The sequence below is a fragment of the Nannospalax galili genome, unplaced genomic scaffold (assembly GCF_000622305.1).
Source record: "Nannospalax galili isolate Female #2095 unplaced genomic scaffold, S.galili_v1.0 scaffold208, whole genome shotgun sequence".
Taxonomy (NCBI): Eukaryota; Metazoa; Chordata; class Mammalia; order Rodentia; family Spalacidae; genus Nannospalax; species Nannospalax galili.
The window spans coordinates 313448-336184 of NW_008357998.1; the positions used below are offsets into that span (position 1 = coordinate 313448).

The 22737-nt window shown below is 42.6% G+C and overlaps 1 protein-coding gene across 2 annotated transcripts in view; it reads right to left on the minus strand.

Annotated features, from left to right (window-relative positions):
• Nucleotides 1–22737, minus strand: part of Dera (deoxyribose-phosphate aldolase) — a 109193-nt gene that overhangs the window by 70996 nt on the left and 15460 nt on the right. For both annotated transcript variants that reach the window (XM_008856030.3, XM_008856029.3), the window contains exons 2-5: nt 11345–11442; nt 9106–9253; nt 6230–6325; nt 4495–4629 (exon numbers count right to left, since the gene is read on the minus strand). In XM_008856030.3, the coding sequence (XP_008854252.1) occupies nt 4495–4629; nt 6230–6325; nt 9106–9253; nt 11345–11442 (477 nt within the window). The remainder of the gene's footprint in view (nt 1–4494; nt 4630–6229; nt 6326–9105; nt 9254–11344; nt 11443–22737) is intronic.

The following is a 22737-nucleotide window of genomic DNA, read 5'->3' on the forward strand; positions in this document are numbered from 1 at the left end:
TCAATACTATTTGAAGTTTTGAAGAATCATAACATAAAAACAAAACCCATAAAAGCATATCGCTGCCATTATCTCCAGAATTTCTCTGTTATAAACAACTCTCAGAACAAAGGAACTAGATTATAGATTATGTGATTTCATTCCCCAAAAAATTTCTATGGATTTAGAAATAGCTTTCTGGATGAGGTATTATTAACAGCTCTATAAAGGAAACAAAAGTAAGTTCTTTCAGAAATCTGCCATTCTTGTGCAAAAATGAGTAAATAACAAAAAAATAGATTACTGATCAAATTTGAGAATTCTAAATTTCACATAAGAAAATGAAAGACTTAGTGGCTCTGGCCCTGAAATTCCATTCTCTCACTCTAAAACTCCAGATAGAACTGAAGTGTGTACTCTATAAACTAAGCTTAGCAAGTCACACAAGATAACTGAAAGAGATAGAAAAAACATGGGGCTGAGGTCACAGGACACAGACACCTGCTTCATTGAACACACTGTATTGGAAACACATCACAGGGTGTCTGAACCACACTAGGAGCCATGTTTGCTAGTGTCCTGTGTGGACGTGAGTTCCCAAAGCCAGTGAAGCCACTTTGGTCCTGGGCAACTAGACACCTGAGCAAGGTCCAAATCTAAAAACATTTGCATAGCAAAGAGAGGCCAGACAAGCATGCCTCTATGTCTGTGCCTCTGCCACAGAGTACAGCAAGCAAGTCATTGTCAAAATCTGTGCATAGAGCTTACGAACTGACAAGCCCCCTTTGGCAAATCTTTCTTTTAAAAAAAAAAAAAAAACTGCTTAAGCCAGGGGTAGTGTATGTCTTTAATCTCAGTGCCCGGGAGGCAGAGGCAGGTGGATCTCTGATCTCAAGAGGATGCACCCATTCTGAGTGTTTGGGTCTATGAAAACAATGAAGATGATATGGCTGAGTGAGAAAAAAGACAGGAGTCTGGAACCATGGAGACCAGGATTCTGGCACTCAGAGGTCAGAGAGCCACCAAGGAAGTCAATGCAACTGAACTTGGCTTCCTAAATTGATGTACACAGCATGGGAAGTATGGGAAGTCATGCTGGGCAGAACACTAGAGGGAGCCAGGGGAGGTGCAGGAACTTGTCAACCACAAAGGAGGACTCTGGAACAGAAAGAAAATCTCAAGAATCACAAAGTCAGGACAAGACGGTGTTTTCAGGAGGAAAAGACAGCCCACTATGTCAAACACTGATGAACAACACTGAAGAGCATCCCCTCGGCATGTGAAAGGAGACGCCAACATTACCTTGTCAGAACTGCCAAACAGACACAGGCTGTTTAAAGAATTCCAGTCACTTGGAGAGGAGAGAAAGGGAGGTTTAGCTGTGGATGAAGAGAAGAGTTGGCCTGTGGGTAGTCATAAACAGTAAGAGACACGATGGGAATGAACAGACAGGGAGAGGCTGGAGACAGGACAACGATGACCAGTGCACCGAGTAAGACATCTGGACATGCAGGACAGCGGAGCCACCGGGCCAAGGAAAGCAGGCCTGACTCAAGGCCTCGATGAGCTCACGTCTCAGAGTTCATTACCTCTGAGAAGCGGAAGGCAGGCCACCCGCTAACCATAAAGGAGCTGCAAGGAGGGGAAGACTCGGGCATTTGACAGAAGTAGAGTAGGAAATGGTCACTCAATGGGAACCAGATCTGCAGTCTCCTCCCAGAGCGCCCACTTCCACGGTGGACCTGTAAGCTCCTGGGCATGAGAAATGGTCAGGGGCATCTACATGGCTAGGTCTACTACTGTGCTTTGCAAAGTGTGACAGCTAATCTGAATTACCAACTGGCTGGGATTTAGAATCATCAGGAGATTTAGCATCTATTTGTTTAGAAAGAAAGCTCTGGGCACATCTGTGAAGGAATTTCTAGACTGCGTTAAATGAAGGGGGGAGACAATATCTACCCTGACTGAGTAGAATTATCCCTGGGCTGGGGTCACAGGCTGAGTAAAGGGACAAAGCAGGCTGAGCATCAGCTCTCATCTATCCCCACATCTTGGCAGTAGATACAATGTGACCAGCTGCTTCAAGCCCCTGTCATGATGAACCGTATCCTCAAACTGTAAGCCAAAATAAGCCCTTTTAGGCTTAACTTGCTTTTGTCAAGAATTTTGTTGCAGCAAGGAGGAAAGCCCTTTTAGGCTTAACTTGCTTTTGTCAAGAATTTTGTTGCAGCAAGGAGGAAAGCCCTTTTAGGCTTAACTTGCTTTTGTCAAGAATTTTGTTGCAGCAAGGAGGAAAGCAACATTACACAAAGTAACCTGCAGAGGAGGGGCCCCTATACGTGAGAATGTAGCAGTCCCATGGCCGTTTCCATCAGCATATTCCACAAAATTAGCATTTAGACTCTTAATTCAGCGGACAAAACAGGACAATGCAGAACACAATACCTAGTCAGACTAAGAATCAAAATTAAGACAAAATATCACAGGGGGAGGCAGTCCTAAGTCACTGCAGGCTTCTAAGAAATACATTTCTAGCATTAAATGTTTCTTTTCAATTTGTTTTGGGTCAAGAGGTTATTAACACCATAAAAAAGTTAATAGAAAAGTACAGTCTAGGACAAAAAATGCTATTATATTTTGCATGAATGCCTACTTTTGAGAAATTATCAGTTCTTGAAAACAACTATTCCTTGTCCATTAAGGGATAGCCAATCACATCAAAACCCATCTCCTATTGGATTTTATTTTCCAATTAGCAGCATTTGAGAGACAAGAGCATCCTTTATAATATAAACTACACATCTATACCTACACCTACTTGATAAAGACATAAAGGACACACATTTTTTAATCCAACCAACACATAGCTTATTTCCAGATTTAATTTAAATATTATGCATGCTTATTTTTCTTCTGATCTTAAACCTTAGCTGAAATCTGTGACTGAAAGCAGATAAGCAGAACACAAAGGGATAAGAAGATATATTTTAAATAAGACTTGTGAATGTTCAAAACATGTATGTGCAACAATGAGAGAAAGAAAAAAGTATGTGTGAACCATGTGTATAGACAGGAGATGGGGAGGAAACAGAAGGCTATACTAGAATGACGCTAACTCTCCAACAGAAATCCACATTCTCCAGCTTCACTTGCAGCCAGAGACGGTGCCTGTGTATTCATGAGTGGTAGACTGAATGAGAATGATCCCCATAGGCTCCAAGTATGTAGACATTTTACCCTGAGTTGGTGGCACTGTTTTAGGAGGTTTTAGGAGGTTTTAGGAGGTGCGGCCTTGCTAGAGGAAGCAAGTAACTGGAGGTGGGCTTAGACAGTTCTTAAGCCATTCCAGATTTCTAGTTTCTCAGCTTTCTGTGCCTACCTGAAGATGTGATTCCTCAGCTTTCTGCATCAGCCACCTTCTCCTGCCACGCCTCCTCTGCCATTAGGGACGCTTACCCTTCGTAACCATAAGCCAAGTTCCCTTGGTCATGGTGTCTTCTCACAACAGAAAAGTAACTAATACAGCATGTGGCTTAGTTCAGGCCAACAGGATGTAGTCATCAAGGTCTGGATCCTGGGTGGGGCCAGTTCCTCTTTCTTGCTGCCTAGGAGGATGTGTGAGGCCCAGCCTACAGATAATGGAGCACTTCTACCTCCATCTTAGACAATGGATGCCCCAGCCTATGAAGGTCAACACATGCTTAAAACCAGAAGAGGGAATTAGTGGAGGTCTCTGGCACAGTACTCCACAAATACTTCCTCTGACCTCCATGTGAGAGAATAAATCCTTGAATGACTAAACTACTAACTGCATTTTCCTTAGGTCCTAACAGAACAAAACAGTTCATAACTGATGAACAAGAGATGAGGTTTTACAGGCTAAGTGTCTCCGGATGAAACACTAGTCCTCCCTCTCAGCCATGGTTTCACGTTCCACAGTTTCACTTACCAGAGGTCACCTTGTAATCCAAAAGTACTAAGTGGAAAATTCCACAAATAAACAACTCATAAGTTTTACATGGCACCAATGATGAAATCTCATGCTGTTCCCCTCTGAGCTGCTGGGGATGTGGATCAACATTTACCTGGCGTATCCACACAGTATGTGCAATCTGCCCAGTAGTCACCTAAGCCATCTGAGTTCTCAGATCTGCTCTCACTGCCACAGTGCTTATGTTCAAAAGGCCCTTAGGTAGTGGCTCAATCTGCATCACATCCCAACAATACTCACCTCACTTCATCGGAATGCTCATACACATAAACTAGAAATAAATTAATCAAAAAAAATGAATTGACTTTACTGCATAGAAAGAGGTATTTACTAAGATGTCCCTGTAGGGAAGCAATGGTCTACATGGTAAGGACACCATGATGGGATTCTCAGCCATGTTTCCTGTCATCTTTGACTCCTGACCTAGAGCAGTGACTCCCAAGACATGGGGCCCTCCTTCCATACACCCACATATCCCTTGGAGAAGTGCTGGGCCTCCCCTGGGGGCAAGGACCTGCACCCACCTTCCCACTGGCCAGTCAGCACCAAGGTCCTGTTGATTACTACATCGATTTCTGTAGCTCCATCCTCCACAGCCAGTCTGATCTCTTCCAAACGTGTTTTTAAATGAGTCTGTCCAGCTGGAAAACCAGTGGCCACTAGTAGAGATTTAGGGGAGAGAGAGAAAGAGGGAGGGAAGAAAACAGACTTCAATTGTTTAGTCCATAAGTAAAGCAGCATTTAGGGACAAATGTATGAATGGCACTTAAGAGTATCGCTCACAGGGCTGGAAAGATGGCATAGGAGCACTGGCTGAGGACTGAGATTTGGTTCCCAGCATCTACATGGTTAACAGACACCCTTAACTCCAGTTCTAAGGCATATAACACCCTCTTCTGGGGGCTGGAGAGATGGCTCAGTGGTTAAGAACACTGGCTGTTCTTGCAGAAGTTCTTGCAGCACCCACATGGCAGCTAACAACTGTCCGTAATTCCAGTTCCAGGGGATCCAACAGCCTTTTCTGTCCTCTGCGGGCATTGCACAACACAGGTACACTTACCTACACACATACACATAAAAATAATAAATGTTTCCTTAAAAAAAGAAAAAAAGGCCGGGCGTGGTGGCGCACACCTGTAGTCCCAGCACTCTGGAGGCAGAGGCAGGTGGATCTCTGTGAGTTCAAGGCCAGCCTAGTCTACATAGTGAGTTCCAGGACAGCTGGGACTACAGGGAGACGCTGTCTCAAAAAGACCAAAAAAAAAAACACTCTCTTCTGGCCTATGTGGGCACTGCATGCACACAGGTGGCCTTACATACATGTAGCAAAAAATCATACACATAAAATAAAAATAAATAATAAATAAATACTTCCAGGCATAATGGTGCACACCTTTGATCCCAGCACTCAGGAAACAAAGGCAGGCAGATCTCTGTGAGATCAAGGCCATCCTGGTCTACATAGTAAGTTTCAGGCCAGTGACAGGGAGACCCAGTCTCAAAAGGCCAAAACAAAACCAAAAGAGAAAAATCACTCATGTATGACAAATGTGAACAACATGGGGGTAGGGGGGGTCTCACTTTTCTTATAGTAGTGTACTAGTTCTAGGGAAATGCTCACAGGGTGCTCCAAGGAAGACCAGACGTAAAAGTGCTGCAATATGTACATGCCACACTTCGTAACCAGCACCAAACCAGGCATGTTACCACAGTGGTGGATGTCAAATTTGAGACTAGGGTACAGTTCTGCATTTTTAGGACTTAATATATCATTGTGGGGTTTCTGATTTGTTTTGTTTGAGAAATGGTCTCACTATGTGTCCCAGACCAACCTGAACTCACGATTCTCCTGCCTGAGTTCCTAAAGTACTAGGATTACAGTCTGGGACACCACACCTACCTTAATGTCTCTTGTTACTACATTATCAAAAAATACTAAAATCATCAATCAACACAATGAAATATATGAAATTAATCTGACCATAGTATAGACGGTGCGCTCCATAGTCACTTAGCTCAACTGCAGACATCCTGAAAAATAACAACAATAAAGTCTTACCTGCTGCCACAGGGATGCTGCACCCTGCAGCCTTCAAAGCTTTCACAGCGTCACACACCCGGGCAGGATAAACACAGACAGCTGCTGTGGTGATGCCTTTGAAGGGAGAAACCACAGCAGACCACGTCACAGAAATTCAGCTCACACAAGATATTTCTATTTATTTATTTATTTGAAAAATAACAACAATAAAGTCTTACCTGCTGCCACAGGGATGCTGCACCCTGCAGCCTTCAAAGCTTTCACAGCGTCACACACCCGGGCAGGATAAACACAGACAGCTGCTGTGGTGATGCCTTTGAAGGGAGAAACCACAGCAGACCACGTCACAGAAATTCAGCTCACACAAGATATTTCTATTTATTTATTTATTTTTAAAAAAATTATTTATTTATTTATTTATTTATTTATTTATTTATTTATTTATGGCTTTTTGAGACAAGGTCTTCTGTAGCCGAGCTGGCCTGAAACTCACTATGTAGACCAGGCTGGCCTTGATCTCACAAGATCTGCCTGCCTCTGCCTCCCAGTGCTGGGTTTAAAGGCCTGCACCACCATACCTGGCTCTAATTATTATTTAAATAATAATGTTGGCAAAAATCAAACAAGAGGAAAAAATAATTTCTCCACATTGCTGCAACAAATGAAAAGGTTTTGTGTTTCTTGAAAATGTTTTACAGTGTGCATGTGCTGGTCAGGGGATATCTTGCATAGTTGATTTTCTCCCATCACATGAGTTCTGGGGATGGAACGCCGGTCATCACATGATCAGACTTGGCAGCAAGCACTTCTACCTGCTGAGTCACCTCTCTAGCCCTGAAAAGGATTTTCACTTTGCACACTTCCTTCTAGCTCTTGGAAACATAGATCATTTTTTGATCACTGTAGTCACAGAAAAATTCTGATGCACTGTTCTTTCAGGCTAACATAATGTTCTATTTTCCTCTTAATTCCTAAAGACTTAGTTGTCATGACTCAATGAAATATTTTATTTTATACAGATAACAAAATCCAGGTTTGTGTGGAATTCAAACAGGACAGTGGATGAAAAAAAATGTAAATGAAATTTAGAGCAACACAGCAAAATAAAGTTTAGCTAAATTTCTTCCTTCTTTTGTAAGAAACAGTAAATCTGAGCCTATAGCCCTCATTTTAAGAAGCTCTTAAATTTAAAACTATATAGACTAGGGGCTGGAGAGAAGGCTCAGCAATTAAGAGCACTGGCTGCTCTTGTAGAGGACCTGGGTTCTGTTTTCCAGGACCCACATGGTAACTTCAGTTCTAAGGGATCCAGTGCCCTCTTCTGGCCTCCAAGAACACTGCACAACACAGTGTACTTACATAAATGTAGGCAAAACACTCATACACATAAAATTAAAAATGAATAAATGGTTTTTAAAATTAAAATTAAGGCTGGGTGTGGTGGTGCATGCCTTTAATTCTAGGACTTGAAAGGCAGAGGCAGGTAGATCTTTATGAGTTCAAGACCAGCCTGGGCTAGGTAGCGAATTCTAGGCCTGCCAGGGCTACACAGTTAGACTCTGTTTGTAAATAAATTCAAAGTGTCTAGAACAAAAACAAACCAAATTAGCCTGTAAAACCAAGCAATATCACAAGACCACATATAAAGTTATTTTCTTTCTTTTTTTAAAAAAAAATTATAATTTTTATTTTATGTGTACGAGCATATTACCTGAATGTATGTATGTAAGTGTACCCGTGTCATGCAGTGTTGCAGAGGTCAGAAGAGGGTATGAGATTCCCCTGAAACTGGAGTTAAGAACAGTTCATAGCTGTCATGTGGGTGCTGGGAATCAAACCCGGGTCCTCTGCAAGAGCAGTCAGTGCTCTTAACCACTCAGCCATCTCTCAGCCCCTATAGTTGTTATTTTCAAATGCTATAAATAAGATGGGTGTTTTTGTTTGTTTTATAGTGCTGGGGACTGAAGCCAGGGTGCTCTGTACGCTCTGTACTTGACTACCAAGCCTCTAGCTCCAATAACCTCATGTTTTATTGTTGATTGCAAAGAAGTTTAATAAACATCTTTCAGAAGCTGCAAACTGGTTTAGGTTTACAGGCCACCCACAGATGATCTCTGATGTCTGCACTGGGCTAGTTCAGGCTTTCCACTGCACACACACAAGCAGGTGCTCCAGAGCTACAAGCATCTCTTCACCAACAGGAGATCTAGCTCCCAAAACTGGCCCAGCAAACAACAGTGATGTATCACCTTGGAAAGACCTCTTGGCTCTCCAGGCCTTCATTTCCTCACTTAGAAAATGGGGAGATCAGGACTGGGAAGATGGTTCAGTAGTTAAGAGCACTCACTGCTCATCCAGAGGACCTGGGTTCAGTTCTCAGCACCCATATGGTGGTTAACAACCATCCATAACTGCAGTTCCAAAAGGGAGACCTAACACCCTCTTCTGACCTCTGCAGACATTGCATGCATGTGGTACACTTGTACACTCATATACAAAACACTCATACAAATTAATCCATTAATTAATTTTAATAGGGAAATCAACTCCCCAAAATCTCCTTCATGTCTAAAATGTGAAAGTTTGAAATTTATGACAACCTTATGAAGATTCTCTCATGTCCACTAAGGGAGTGAACAGGACTTGTTTTAAAGCTCTAACCAAATACTCAGGCATGCAATATTTCCCATCTGCATCTTATTCTCAAAAGCATTTCGTTTGCTCACAGAAAACTATGCATGAGATGTGATTATTAAGTAATGAGACTGGCTTTTCCTCGCACGTGGCTAGGGAATTAGTCTGTATTTCAGTTACTAGATAGAAAACCAAAACTAAAGAACTGAGAAAATCAAAAAAACAGGAAGTCTCAACCAGCAACTTCAATCCATGGATATAAAAACTAACCTAAATACAAGGTGCAAATTCCTGCGGCTTTTCAAAGAACCTCAATTATATGCCTGCATCTGTCACATGATCAGAGTTTTGCATGGACTTTATCACCACTGCGGAGTAGCAGGTGAACTTCGAGTGTACTGAGATCTAGAAATTACTATTACAAGCAGGTTAACATGGGATACGGTGTAGACAACATCACCTTTATCATGCATATTTAAAGCTTTTAAGAGGTCTTCCCGGATTGGATATTTGGCTTTGTAACAGAGCCGCTGAATGTTAGAAGATGTATCATCGCCGGAAAGTGTCGTAAGGTCTATGAAGGTAACTGCTTTCAACAGCCACGCAGCCTGGAGGGAAGAAAGGGAAACAAAAATTAGATGCATCTGGAATCTGGCTAGTAAGTAGAGAAGCATGAGACACAGACAGGTGCTAATAGCTGAGTCAATGCTGCTCTAACGCATGTTCTGACAATCACCAACAAAGGCCAACAACACAGCTCAGTGAAGGAAGGCACTTGCCACCAAGCCTGAAGGTCTGAGTTCAAGTCTCGGGACCTACACAGTGGAAAGAGAGATCCAATTCTTGCAACTGTCCTCTGACCTCTACAAACATGACATGATATACATGTACACACACACACACACACACACAATTTAAAAATGTCATTTCAGCCAGGGGTGGTGGTGCATGCCTGTAGTTCCAGCACTTGGGAGGCAGAGGCAGGCAGATCTCTGTGAGTTCAAGGCCAGCCTGGTCTACATAGTGAGTTCCAGAACAGCTGGGGCTACAGGGAGACCCTGCTTCAAAAAGAAAAAAAAAAAAAAAAAGTCATTTCAAAAAAAATTTCTAAAAAGAATGACCATCGAAATGAACATTATCCAGAATAAAACAAAACAAAGAAAAGGCTTATTTTTTTCCCAGAAATCCCAAACTGACAGCTCTGCCACACAAGCCCTGCTCGTTTCTGATTTTTCCACTCAACTCTGAAGGACCGGCCATGACTTTTGATATGGGAAAACTGAACAAGCTCCATTGTAATTTTACCCAGTTCCCTAGGATCCAAGGTGAGATTACATTCTTTTTAAGAATGCTTATTTATTTATTTTATTTATTTATTTTAATGTGTATGAGAGTTATGCCTGAATGTGTATAAGTGCACCTGTGTCAGGCGGTGTCTGCAGAGGACAGAAGAGGGAGTCAGATTTCCTGGAACTAGAGTTACTGACAGTTAGCTGCCTTGTGGGTGCTGGGATTTGAACCTGGGTCTTCTGTAAGAGCAGCCAGTGCTCTTAACCTCTGAGCCATCTCTCCAGTCCCTGAGATCATATTCTTAGAAATCTCTGAGTTCTGGGGCTGGAGAGATAGCTCAGCAGTTAAGAGCACTGACTGCTCTTGCAGAGGACCTGTGTTCGATTCCCAGCACCCACATGGTGGCTACAAACTGTCCTTAACGCCAGTTCCAGGAGAATCTGACACCCTCTTCTGACCGCCACTGCATTGTACAACACAGGTGCACTCACATACATGCAAGCAATACACTCAAACACATAAAATAAAATAAATAATAATAATAATAAAATCTCTGAGTTCCTTGCTGAGTTTTTAAAAACCCAATCCTGCCGGGCATGGTCGTGCAAGCCTGTAGTCCCAGCACTCAGGAGACAGAGGCAGGCCGATCTCTGTGAGTTCAAGGCCAGCCGGGTCTACATAGTTCCAGGACAGCTGGGGCTACAGGGAGACCCTGTCTCAAAAAGACCAAAAAAAAAAAAAAAAAACCCAATCCCATTATCAGAACAATCCTCCTATTCACAGTTCACTCTAATGAATTTCCTTTGATTTTTTTCAGGCAGAATATTTCTAAGGATGAGCAAAATGGGGAACATCACTGGAGCGGCCTCCAACACAATGCTCTGCCCTTCTTGTACAGAGCACGTCTCTGGTCGGCACATACAACAGAATACGCTGACTCCGAGTAGGCTACAAAACCTCATGTTTGAAACTTTGAAAAATGATTTATGAAAATAATACAGTAAACATGATGGTCCCAAAAAGCCGACTCCCACATCTCAGGGCCTCAACAACCGGTTGTAGATGTTTATGGCTTTGGAATTAAAACAGAAAACAACCAAAGAAGGCATGTCTAAGAAACTGAATAAATGTGTTGGGAAAATGTGCCATTTAATTCACTCATGAATAAAGATGCTGCAAATTCATTTGCGGTTTTGCCACTCAAGAGTGATAAGATTTTTAACTTGTTTGGATAAATGTGTTATCTTTCTCCAACCCATCATCATCATATATGAATTATTAAAATAAGTCATGGACAGCTGCAATCTTTTAAGTTCAGATGCATCTTGAACGAAATTCAATACTGCGGCCTTGAGGGAAGAGGCTGTGTGGGTGAGGACCAGGGATGGATGCTCAGGAAGAACTCCTACCTGCCACTCCTTCTTCACGCTCCTTCGAGCCTGGATCTGTTGTGCCCGCCTCAAAACTGCAGGTTGATTCACTTGTACTTTGGAGATCCAGCTAAGGTCTAAAGGGGAGAAAAAACAACCATTTGAAACTTAAAGTGTCCTATTGTCATTTCTAGTCAAAGGGTTCTTGAAAGGACATATTCATCGTTCATTATTAATGTGCTTTTAGAAGGTATGCTTCTTGGGGGATATAAGATGGCTCAGTGGGTAAAGAGCTTGCTGCGCAAGTCTGATGTCCTGAGCTCAAGCCCCTGGACCTACATACAGGCAGAAGGAAAGAACTGACTCCACAACATTGTCCTCTGACCTCTAGATACATACTGTGGCTCATGTACTGGTAATCACACATCATATATACACACAAAACAATAGTAAAATTTTAAAGCATGCTTTTTCACACAATACGTAACCTTGTTGAAGAAAGCCCTGTCATCGCTGCCATACTCTGTGCAAAATCAAGTGCATTTCAAACCAGAAGAACCTATATTGATTCATTGCACAAACGACTGCCGCAGCCAGGGGTACGGCCTTCCCCAGCCCACGTGCCTCTCCTCTGACAGCGAAGACTTATTTGTGAATGTCTAGTCCAGGAGAGCAAATGATTAATAAATACTTAAGTGAATTAGTGGTGGGGCTCAAAGGCATCCTTGATCACTACCCGCTTCCTGACAAGATTAATATCTGCTAGTGGCTAAGAGGATACAGCCCATCAAAGCAGAATTTTTCAAAATGTATTAGAAATAACAACAGTGATACAAAAGTTCAAAAACAGGAAAGAAAAAAAAAAAAAACACCTCCTGACAACTGCAAGGGCCATCCATGCTGCTGCCACTCTAAAATGGTCTCTCTCACGTCACCGCCTCTGTTTGCAGCTGACTATAAAGTAGTTCGTTAGTTTGGTGAGGATTCAGCCCTAGTCAGAAGTGACATTTGGATGTGCCTCTACCACAGAAGTCAGGTGGCATTTATCAAGCGGTCATGTGAAACTGTTTCTTGTACTGAGTGTACGGTGAGTCATGGTTTCACCACTGGAAGTTCACAGTGTCTGGTGCACAGGGACCTCAGCCTCACCCATGGATACCTGGTCACTAGCAGCCTCACAGTTCACTGTGAGTGTATACATTTGCCTTTTATAACTAATCTCATTTCTCTGTCCCCCCAGGAGCCTCACTTTTTTGAAGTGTCTTAAAAGACTACTATGGGGAAAGATGAGCATTAGGAAAGATGTTGGCAATCACACAGCTCTCTAGTGTGACTGGAAGTCTGTACTGTGCATTAATCAGTTAAACTCATGTGACTAAATGCCTAAGAGAAACCACTTAAGGGAAAAAGGGCTTATTCTGGTTCAGGGTCAGTCCATGGACCCTTGGCCTATGTGTTTGGGCAGAACATCATGGCAGTGGAATCCTTGACAGAAGAAAAGTGTTTACTTCACAGCCAACCAGTAAAAAGTATAACATAGATCAAGACCAGAAGCCACTGAGATGGCTCAGACAATAATGTGATGCCAAGCCTGATGACCTGAGTTCACTCCCCAGAACCTACATGGTGAAAAGAGAGAAGCGACTTCCATCAGTTGTCCTCTGATCTCCACACGTATGCACCATGACACTTGTAAGCCCACAGACACTGACACAAAAATAATAAACAAGTGAAAACAAAAATAGAAAAGGAGCCAGGCATGGTAGTGCATACCACATACCTTTAGTCCTAGCGCTTGGGAGGCAGAGGCAGATGGATCTCTGAGTTCCAGGCCAGCCTGTTTTACACGGTAAGTTCCAGGCCACCCTAGTTTACACAGCAAGCCAAGTGGGGCTCTAGGGAGACCCTGTCTCACCAACCCCCAAAGAAAAGAAAGAAAAGGGGGCAAGATAAAAGCCCCAAGGCATGCTGCTAGGGGCCTACTTCCTCTAAACCACTTCCCACCTTTAATCACCTGTCAGTAAACCCATCACATAATGAATCCACAAGGGAATTAATTAATCCATCAGGTCAGAGCCCTGGGGCTCCAGCCACCTCCAGAGATGCCCTCACAGACATCCCAAAGGTGTGCCCCAACAATCCCATAGGTGTTCCTTAATCCCATCAAGATTAAGAACCACACTAATTAAGAACACAATAACAGGGGCTGGAGAGATGGCTCAGTGGTTAAGAGCACTGGCTGCTCTTGCAGAGGACCCAGGTTCAGTTCCCAGCACCCACATGGAGGTTCACAACCATCTGTAACTCCAGTCCCAGGGGATCTGATGCCCTCTTTTGACCTTCTTGGACACTGCAGAATATAGATGCACTTACCTACACAAGGCAATACACTCATACACATAAATATTTCTTTAAAAAAATAACACAATAATAAAACATTTACATCTACTACAAAGACAAGACTGTCAGGAAAACTAGGAAGTCTTTAAAAAGACATTTCCATCCCCATTTCTTTTTGCTTCTTAAAAGTATCAATATTCATGTTGTAGAGACTTCATGTTTGAGTCTGCATGATTTATAGTGATGATCTTATTAAATATCACTAAAGGAGGAACAGAGTTTGGGTGTTTTGTTCTTTTCTGATTAAATTATTTTGTTAACTGAAATCATTTAATAAAACAGATTTTTAACATTTCAATCCATCTGCTCCTGCTCCTTAAAATATTACTTTGTCTTACATCAGTGCTGAGTCAACTCAGGAGAAGACAGAAGCCTGGGCCAGGCAGACCTCTGCCTCTTCTTTCTCCCTAAAGACTGAGTAGCTTCTAAGCAGTGCCCTAAGGAATATGACCAGACAGATACTACAACCTTGCTTAAAGCCTGGAGGAAGCTGGCTCCACCCACACACCACACATAGGGAAGCTCTTATTTATTCTTATTTTTTGACCACTTCTCTGGTGATTAAGCACTTAAAGTCTGTTTACTTAGCTGACAATAAGCATGAGAGAAGTCAAGAGTGGTGTAAACCACATGTTCACAGCCAAGAGCTATGAGCAGAGGTCAAAGGAGGGAGGCCAGCCACCTGGGCTGTCTTTCCTCAGAGCTCCTCCCTCTTGTAAGCCTCACACCCATGATGGACCCCACTGGAAGTTTTGCTGCAGGCAGATCTCAAGCAAACCCCATTTTGCCATCCCTCCACTTATTCCTGAACATCGTTTCCCTCTCTGTTTAAGTCTGAGTTTAAACAGCTAGCAGTTCCCTGACTTGATATTTCATGTTCTGTCTCTGGATCTTGTGATCTTTTTGTTCCCTCTGCCTACAAAGTCCTTCCTTATCTTGTCTGAAGAGTTCATTCTCAGCAAGCCATTAAGACTTAATTCAGAGTCTGGGATTTATGTAGCTCAGCTGGTAAATTCTGCTACTCAGGAGTCAAGCACTGAGGAAGCTGCATTAACTGGGTGTGGTGGCATACGCCTGTGACTAGCACTTGGGAGGTGGAGACAGGTTTCAGAAGCTCAAGGTTATCCTCAGAAAATACAGCAAATTCAAGGCTAGTCTGGGCTACAAGAAACCCTGTCTCGAGAGGGAGGCAAAAGAGGAGAGGGAGGAGACCAGAGACCTCTTCCCTGGGAGCCTCCTTTAAACCTCATGTTGTTATGATTCCTTCTTGTCCCCATTCTTCCAAGCAACTTTGCAGTCTACTTTCAGCCCAGCCCCTTTACCCAGGATTGTATCTCCAATAGGTTTTTAAAATCCCAAGCAAAGTACATGACGTGTGGGTGGCATTCAGAAACTAAGGAGAGGGGTTCCCCAAGCCATGAGATCTTCTAACCTTCTGGTTAGAAAGTTCAGATGGATGCCTAGACGCATTCACCTGAAAGACTAACTTTCAACACACCTCCCACCTCAGGCTAGAATCCCAGAGGCTCACACTTCTGACAGCACTTGCCACAGGTCCCTGTGAAGTATCTGATGGAGGATATAACAGGATCACATTTTTTCTCTCTCAGTATCAGCCTCGACTGCTAAAAATATCATTAACGGTCATAAAATTACCCAGCCCTATATTTAATCCAGCTGCAAAATTTGCCTCTGTGACCTCCCATGCCAATGAATTATATAAGTGACTATCTCATTTTATTAGCACTTAATTTGCTACTCTTTAATTTCATCAAATAACCCTCGTTCTCATATTATGGGGTCTGGGGAAAAGGAAGGACTGATTGGCCTTTGTTACGTCCTTCATAACTTTTAATATTTCATTCAAGTACCCTTTAGCATCTCCCTTCCAGGAGAAACAACTCTAATACACACAATCTCATCAGGACCACAGAATCTTCTTAGGGGGTTTGAAGTTCACATGCCTTTGGGGAACAAACATGAAACCAATAGGAAGGCAACGGTGCTCTTCTTAAAGCTTTTCAAGAAGAAAATACCACTGTTTCCCTCCGGATATCACTTTGGCGACATCCAGGCCCTTCTGTCAGGGTTTTTTTGTTTTTTTTTTTTTTAATATATTTTATTATTTTTATTTTATGTGTTTGAGTGTATATCCTGCATGTATGTGAGTACACCTGTGTTGTGCAAAGCCACGGAGGCCAGAAGGCAGCTTCGGATTCCCCTGGAACTAGAGTTAAAGACGGTTTGTAGCTCCCATGTGGGTGCTGGGAATCGAACCTGGGTCCTCTGCAAGAGCAGTCAGTACTCTTAACCGCTGAGCCATCTCTCCAGCCCCCACTTCTGTCAGTTTTAAATCGGTTCTAAATGTTGTCTTACTTTATTATTATTCCAGCTGGAGTCTCAGTGAACAAACAGATCCTTTGCCCTGCAGGCCGCCACTTCCATGTGTGTTTTTGTTTTGGCAGTCTTATAATTCCTAAACCACAAAATTCCAAATAATAACCCTACGTGAGGAGAAACATTTTGATTTTACCTTTGTTCCTAAAGGACAAAAATAAATCATGATACTTTATTAGACACAGCCCCCTCCAAATTGAACTGAATAAAAGATTAATTTCCCCATTTTCTGTGAATTCTTTCTAGAGGTTTATAAACCATTCCACCAGACCTGTTTTCTGATACTGTCTTTAAACACGTCGCTTTCTAATGTGCCCCTGTGCATTTTAATATCAGGTTATATTCCTGAAGACTCTTAATTGCACTCACATAACTACTATTTCTGTATCGTTTCTTTTCAAGTCTAATTTGCATCCAACAATGAATCACATCCTCCCACATGAGCAGGTACTCAGTACAGAGTTCATCAATAAACGTTTGCACCTTTTCTATCCTGGTAAACTATTTTTTTTAATCAATCACTGAAACCAGGGAACTATTGCTTGATCATGCCTGATCTCTCAACCTTACCCTTAGACAAGGGTGGGCAGGCCAGAAACAAAGACACCAGGATGCCACTACTCAATACATGCTCAACTTCCACAGCAAATGAAAAGACTTGGCCTTGCTGTCTCCAGTGGACAGAGATGAGAAACCATGGAGAGCCCCATCCTTAATTGAGAGCAGGTGCGGTCCATAAATAGTCTTCCTCCCAAAGCCTAGCCTCTATCTAATGTCCGGAAGGTACTCAGGGGCATCTGTGCACTCACTGGGCACTAGGCAACAGTCCTAACAGTCTGCCAGTTAAACCAGTCCTGACAGCCCAGATGTATGAGAACATCCTGACGGCACACACCACCACAGCCCAGATGGCCCTCTAATGACACCCCTCCCACTGCTGCTTCCTTCGCAACCTCTAATTCCCATACCACACACATTCATCCACCAGGTATCAGTCCAAGTCTGGTTGAGTTCCTCAAACTACGTCCCTCAAACACTTAGCCGGTTGGCATCAAGATATAGACCAACTTGATCCCAGCTTGCGCCTGTGTGCCAGTGTCTCTGTCCCGCCCCCTGCAGCTCTCCTCCACCAAGCTGCCACACCCAGCAGATCTTGCACCTACAGCTGAATGGGTTTTAACACTTTCAGGACACGTTATCACAGTAAAGAGTGCTTGGGTTTGTACCACACGGTAACTGCAGTGTTGAGCCTTGCTCTGCAAGAAGGTTCTCGAGTATCTTGAGTCTAAGGTCTTCCTGTATCCTTCATCCATCCTTAGGACATTAGCTATGTCCCAACTGCTCAGTAATCAACTGCCCGTTTCTACAAATGACACTTCTTAGTCATCAGCTATTACCAGGAGGTTCACCTGGACAATAAAAAATCAAGTCTCTTATTCTGAAACTGTCTGTACAGGTCTTGGGCTGGTGGTTTCAGGGCCAACTGTTCCATCATTCTGAGGATCAGTCAGTCAGTGGCCAGCCAATAGTTTGCTGCAGTAGATGTAGGCTGTGGTTAGACAGCTAGACAGTTACACCGTCTTCCCAGAACAGAACGACAGGACAGGACAGGACAGGACAGGACAGGACAGGACAGAACAGAACAGGATTACACCTTGCCCAGGTCCAGCCCTACCGACCGCACAGGCCCTGTGCTAGATGGCGTGATTAATGCAGTGGCATAAAGGAGGGTGCAGCCACCCTAAGGGAACAGAAGAGCCGGAGCCCTGAGGAGGACGCGGAGGCAGGCACAGAGTTCTAAGGAGGACGCCGATGCTTACACCGGCAAAATCGTGCTCTCAACCAGCATTTCCCAACTGATACCACGGGCTTTTAGTTACAACTCTTTCAATTGAAAATAAAGAAATTTACTTTGGTGACTAGAACTGAAAGGGAAGGACATTAAGGGCTCACAGTTGAGAAGAGATTGGAAAATCAAGCTCAGAAAACAGACAGGAGCCAGACAACAGAGAGCCAAAGCCAGAACAGGGATGAATACATAGCTCAATGGGCAGAGCGCTTTCCTAGCATGCATGTAGGACTGGGTTCCATCCCCAATACCACATAAAACTGGGCATGGTAGTACAGGCCTGTAATCCCAGATTATACCTATCAGCAACCTCAAAATGTATGTTTAATGCCCAGCATGGAAATGGGTAGGAGGCCCCAACCTTTGCCAAGGAACTATTGGCAGCTGATCACTGCTGGGTGATGGAGAGCTGGTCTTCTTTAAGGGAGTGGCTCAAGATAGGCTGACCAGGCTCCAGTGGATGAACTCACACCGAGGGACATCTGGGGACACAAACTTGATTCGATAGGCCTTAATATATATATATGAGAGAATATGTGAAATTCTATCTGCAGATAGGGGAGGGGGTCTAAATATGATCAAGTTGTATGAAATGCACAAAATTCAATAAAAATATATATTGCAGAAAAGGGTATGCTTAATGAAAAATGTAATTCTAAATGTCCCTTTCTCAGGAAAATTGATTATCTGTAATTTGCACTATGTTTTACAACATCCACCATGTACCTCGGAACACATAGGGCTGCCACTGACTACAAAAAGATCTAATCTGGGAAAAAGCACAAGTATCCACTTCAAAACTTACCTGTCTTGTTAAGATACCCCAACCTAAAGACCTGAACACACCCTTAGAAGGTGGCGGCTTCAAAACTCTCAATAAACTCAATAAAACTCTCAATTACAACTTTCCTTTAGACGAATGATTAAATATTGCTCATCTAAACATGCAGTTTTTGAACACGAGAGGAAAGGCAATAGTTAGGGACTCGTGGACTCCGCTAGTGAAAGAGCGCCACAAACCACTAGATAATGTCACTGTTTTATCACAGTCATGTAAGCTTCAAACGGAAAATTAAACACTGGCAGTTTGTTTGTTTTTCAATTATGTGTAGGTAAAAATGAATCAAAAAAATAGTGTTCTTGTCAAATTCAGAAAAGTATAGAACAGAAATGTACTTTGATCTCACTGTGATAAATAGATGAAGAATTTATTATTTCAACCAAATAGGTTTCCAATATTCTTATAATTAAAGTATAAGTTGTAGAAGCCAAATTTCAAATGTTCCATCTGTACACAGAGTACATGAACTACTTGATTTTTGTGAGAAAGCTGATGTTGAATTAAGAAACAGCAGCTGCCCTCAATCATGCAGGATGTGCCCTAGGATCCTGGTGGACCAGGATCCTAGACCCTACTGAAACCAAAGAGAGTACCAAATTTCTATATCGCACATACATACCCATGATAAAGGTGAATTTACAAATTAGGCACCACAAGAGATGACCTGTAGTAACAAAATGGAACAACTATAAAACTATTCTAACAATAAAGTGAACAATTACAACAATATTCTCGACTACAAGCGATGTGATCCTCTCGTCTCTCTCAAGACAATAATATTTTCAGACCAGTGATTGTAGAAAGTGAAACCACAGGTAAAGGGGTGACTGTAAGTTCTTCTCAGCAGTCTACTGTCTCTTTCTGTTGGTTATCATCAGGTGACTACTACAAACAGCTGGCTCTGAAGAGTAACACCTGCTGTGCCTGTCAATCTAAGTGTGTATCCACTGGTCTTGAACTGTTTTCTATAAACCTTTGAATGCTGGTTTTATATTTTTTTTTCAAAATCAGATGAAAATCTTATCTATGTGTTTATTATCCTGTGTATGTGTATATGATGTATATATGTAAGTGCAGGCCAGCACATGTCACAGTGCACATGTGGAAGTCAGATGACAACTTTTGGAACTCGGTTCTCTGCTTCCACTGTGGGGTTCCAGGATTGAACTCAGGTCATCAGGCTTGTTCAGCAGTGCTCTGACCCATCTTGCCGGCCCCTTTTTCTAATGACACATGAGGCTATTTCATTTTTCTTCCCAAACTTCAAAGTATAATTATCTAGTGCTTCACTAATACAAATGTATAAATCCAATCACACTGAAACTTCTATTTAAAAACTAAACTGTACACTGATTGAAGATCAGAATAATACTTTTTCCTATGCACATATACTATACCTTAATTATTATTATTATTATTTTTTTATGAGAAGGGCGGCCTGGAGAGATGGCTCAGCAGTTAAGAGTACTGGCTGGCTGTTCTTGCACAGAGGACCTGTTGCCAGCACCCACAGAGCAGCTAACAACCCTCTCCATTCCAGTTCCAGGGGCTCTGGTGCCCTCTTCCAGCCTCCTGGGCACTGGATACACATGGTGCACTTACATACATGCATGTAAAACACTCACACACATAAAATAAAAATAAATCTTAGAAACAAAAAAGAAAAACCAATAGCTGGGCACAGTAGTACATGCCTGTAAATCGCATCACTTAGAAGGCTGAGGCAGGAGGATTTCAAGTTTGACACCAGCCTAGGATACTTAGAGAGGCCATCTGTCCTAGTTTGTTTCTTCATTGCTATGACAAAACACTCTGACCACTACCAACTTGGGGAGGAAAGGGTTTATTTCATGTTACATCTCCTGGGTCACAGTTCATCAGGGAGCCCAGTGTAGGAACTCAGGGCAGGAACCTGGAGGCAGGATCTGAAGCACAGGCTATGGAGGAACGCTGCTTACTGGCTTGCTCCCCTGGCCCCTGCTCAGCCTGCTTTCTTATGCAACACAGGCCCACCTACCTACCCAGCGATGGCACCACCCACAGTGGTCTGGGAGTCACTCAATCAAGAAGGTGCCCCGTGGACATGGCCACAGGCCAGTCCAATGAAGGAAATTCCCCAATTGAGGCTCCCTCAACCCAGGTGTGTCAAGTTGACAATAAAGCTATCTAGCACACCATCTAAAAAGTTTAAATAAATAAAATGCTGAGTAAGTCAATATGGTAGTCAAGTGTAAAGCATGCTAGTAATGGAGATCCAAGTTTGTAAGCTCAGCTCAATGTATTTACAAAGGACACATGCTTTCAGCTCTTCACAGTATCTTTAACTTGCTATCAATCATTTTGTTAAACTCCCCTCCAATTTTTTTTACAACCATTGAGCATGCCACTTGCCAAAATAAAACTGGATTCAACCAATGGCAATTCTCCTATGAGAAACAGAGGGCAGCATACCAGGTCACAAAGATAGTGCTACTGTTTAAGTACCTTTAAGTCTGCAAGAAAGGCGGTACTTTCTATCCTGTGGGCCTTTTCCTTTAACTTCTTAGGGGAAGTATTATTAAAGACTTTTAAACTCAGTGCTTCTTACAAGGTGAAGAAGCATTTCATTAACCATTTCTCAGAACCCCTAACATGCCAGGTTGGGACTGTGCAGTTTTCCTCAGTAATGTACATATCAAAACTGCTTCAGAAATGTACCTGTTAACTTAAATCAAGAAATCAAAGCCTGGGCAGTGTAATGGTGCACGCCTGTCATCCCAGAACTTGGGATGTGGAGGTAGGATGGTCAGAAGTTCAAGGTTATCCTCAGCCACTTAAGGAGTTAGAGACTACCCTGGGATACATGAGACCACCTCAAAAAAAAGGGATAAATGAGACCACCAAAAAAAAAAAAAAAAAAATCAGTCTAGACATATCCATTTAACTTCATAAATGCACTAAAATAAGTGGAAATAAGTAAGTAGTACATTTGTAGTCTTTTTAAAAATTGTGTGCTTGTTTTTATTTTTTGAGGTAAGATCTCACACCATGTAGCCCAGGGTGGCCTCGAACTCACAACACATACAAAAACTGAAAAAACAATTAGATCAGTGTGTAAGACAGAATGAAAGAGGGAGACACTACCCTGCATTTCTGATGATTCTGCATCAGAGGCAGCCAGGACCACTGGCCTCTAGGCATGATGTGGACTTTGCCCTCTTGAACCCTCAGCAGGAAATAGGCCTGGACAATATGAAGCACATTAACTTCCCTTAGGGAGGGGGTCAGGAGGGCCCACCGCTCCCCAAAGATACAGGGACAGTTAGGCTGGATTAAGAAATTTTTCTGTCACTGGTATAGCCAACCATAGGTCTCCTGTGCTCCTGTAAGTAACCCAAATTAGACTCACTGTTTCAAGCTAGACTTGAGCGGAATTATTTCTTTGGTCTATCCTTGGTGCCCTATCTATTCTAGGAGTCCAGAACTTCACACTGTTCATGAAGCTGCTACCTCAGCCTGATGTTCCCCAAGGTGGACAGTCTTGTAAGCAAGCCTACATAAAATCTTCTGTGAAGACATCCTAACCACTATTTAAATGCTCCAGAACACAGCTAGAACACTAGTAAAGTTATTTCACTGAAATTTAAATAAGGCAAAGCTCCTAGAATGGGCTACACACGCTAGTGGAAATTAAAGATTACACTACACCTGTACCTGTTTCTCATGCAGCGTCCTCCCCGACTGCCCCTGGCCAGCATCTGATGTCCCACTGTCACTGGACAGTACCCCATGTAAATCTCATTTCAGAAAAACTCGATCATGCCTTACCATGAACTTAATGGCATACATAACCTCTCCCGAGAACAATTACTTTTAAGTTTCACCTCTAAGTTAGTATTTTATCTTATATAATAAATTTTGAATAAGATTCCTATGAGGGTATTCATTTTCATTTCCTAAAATTTT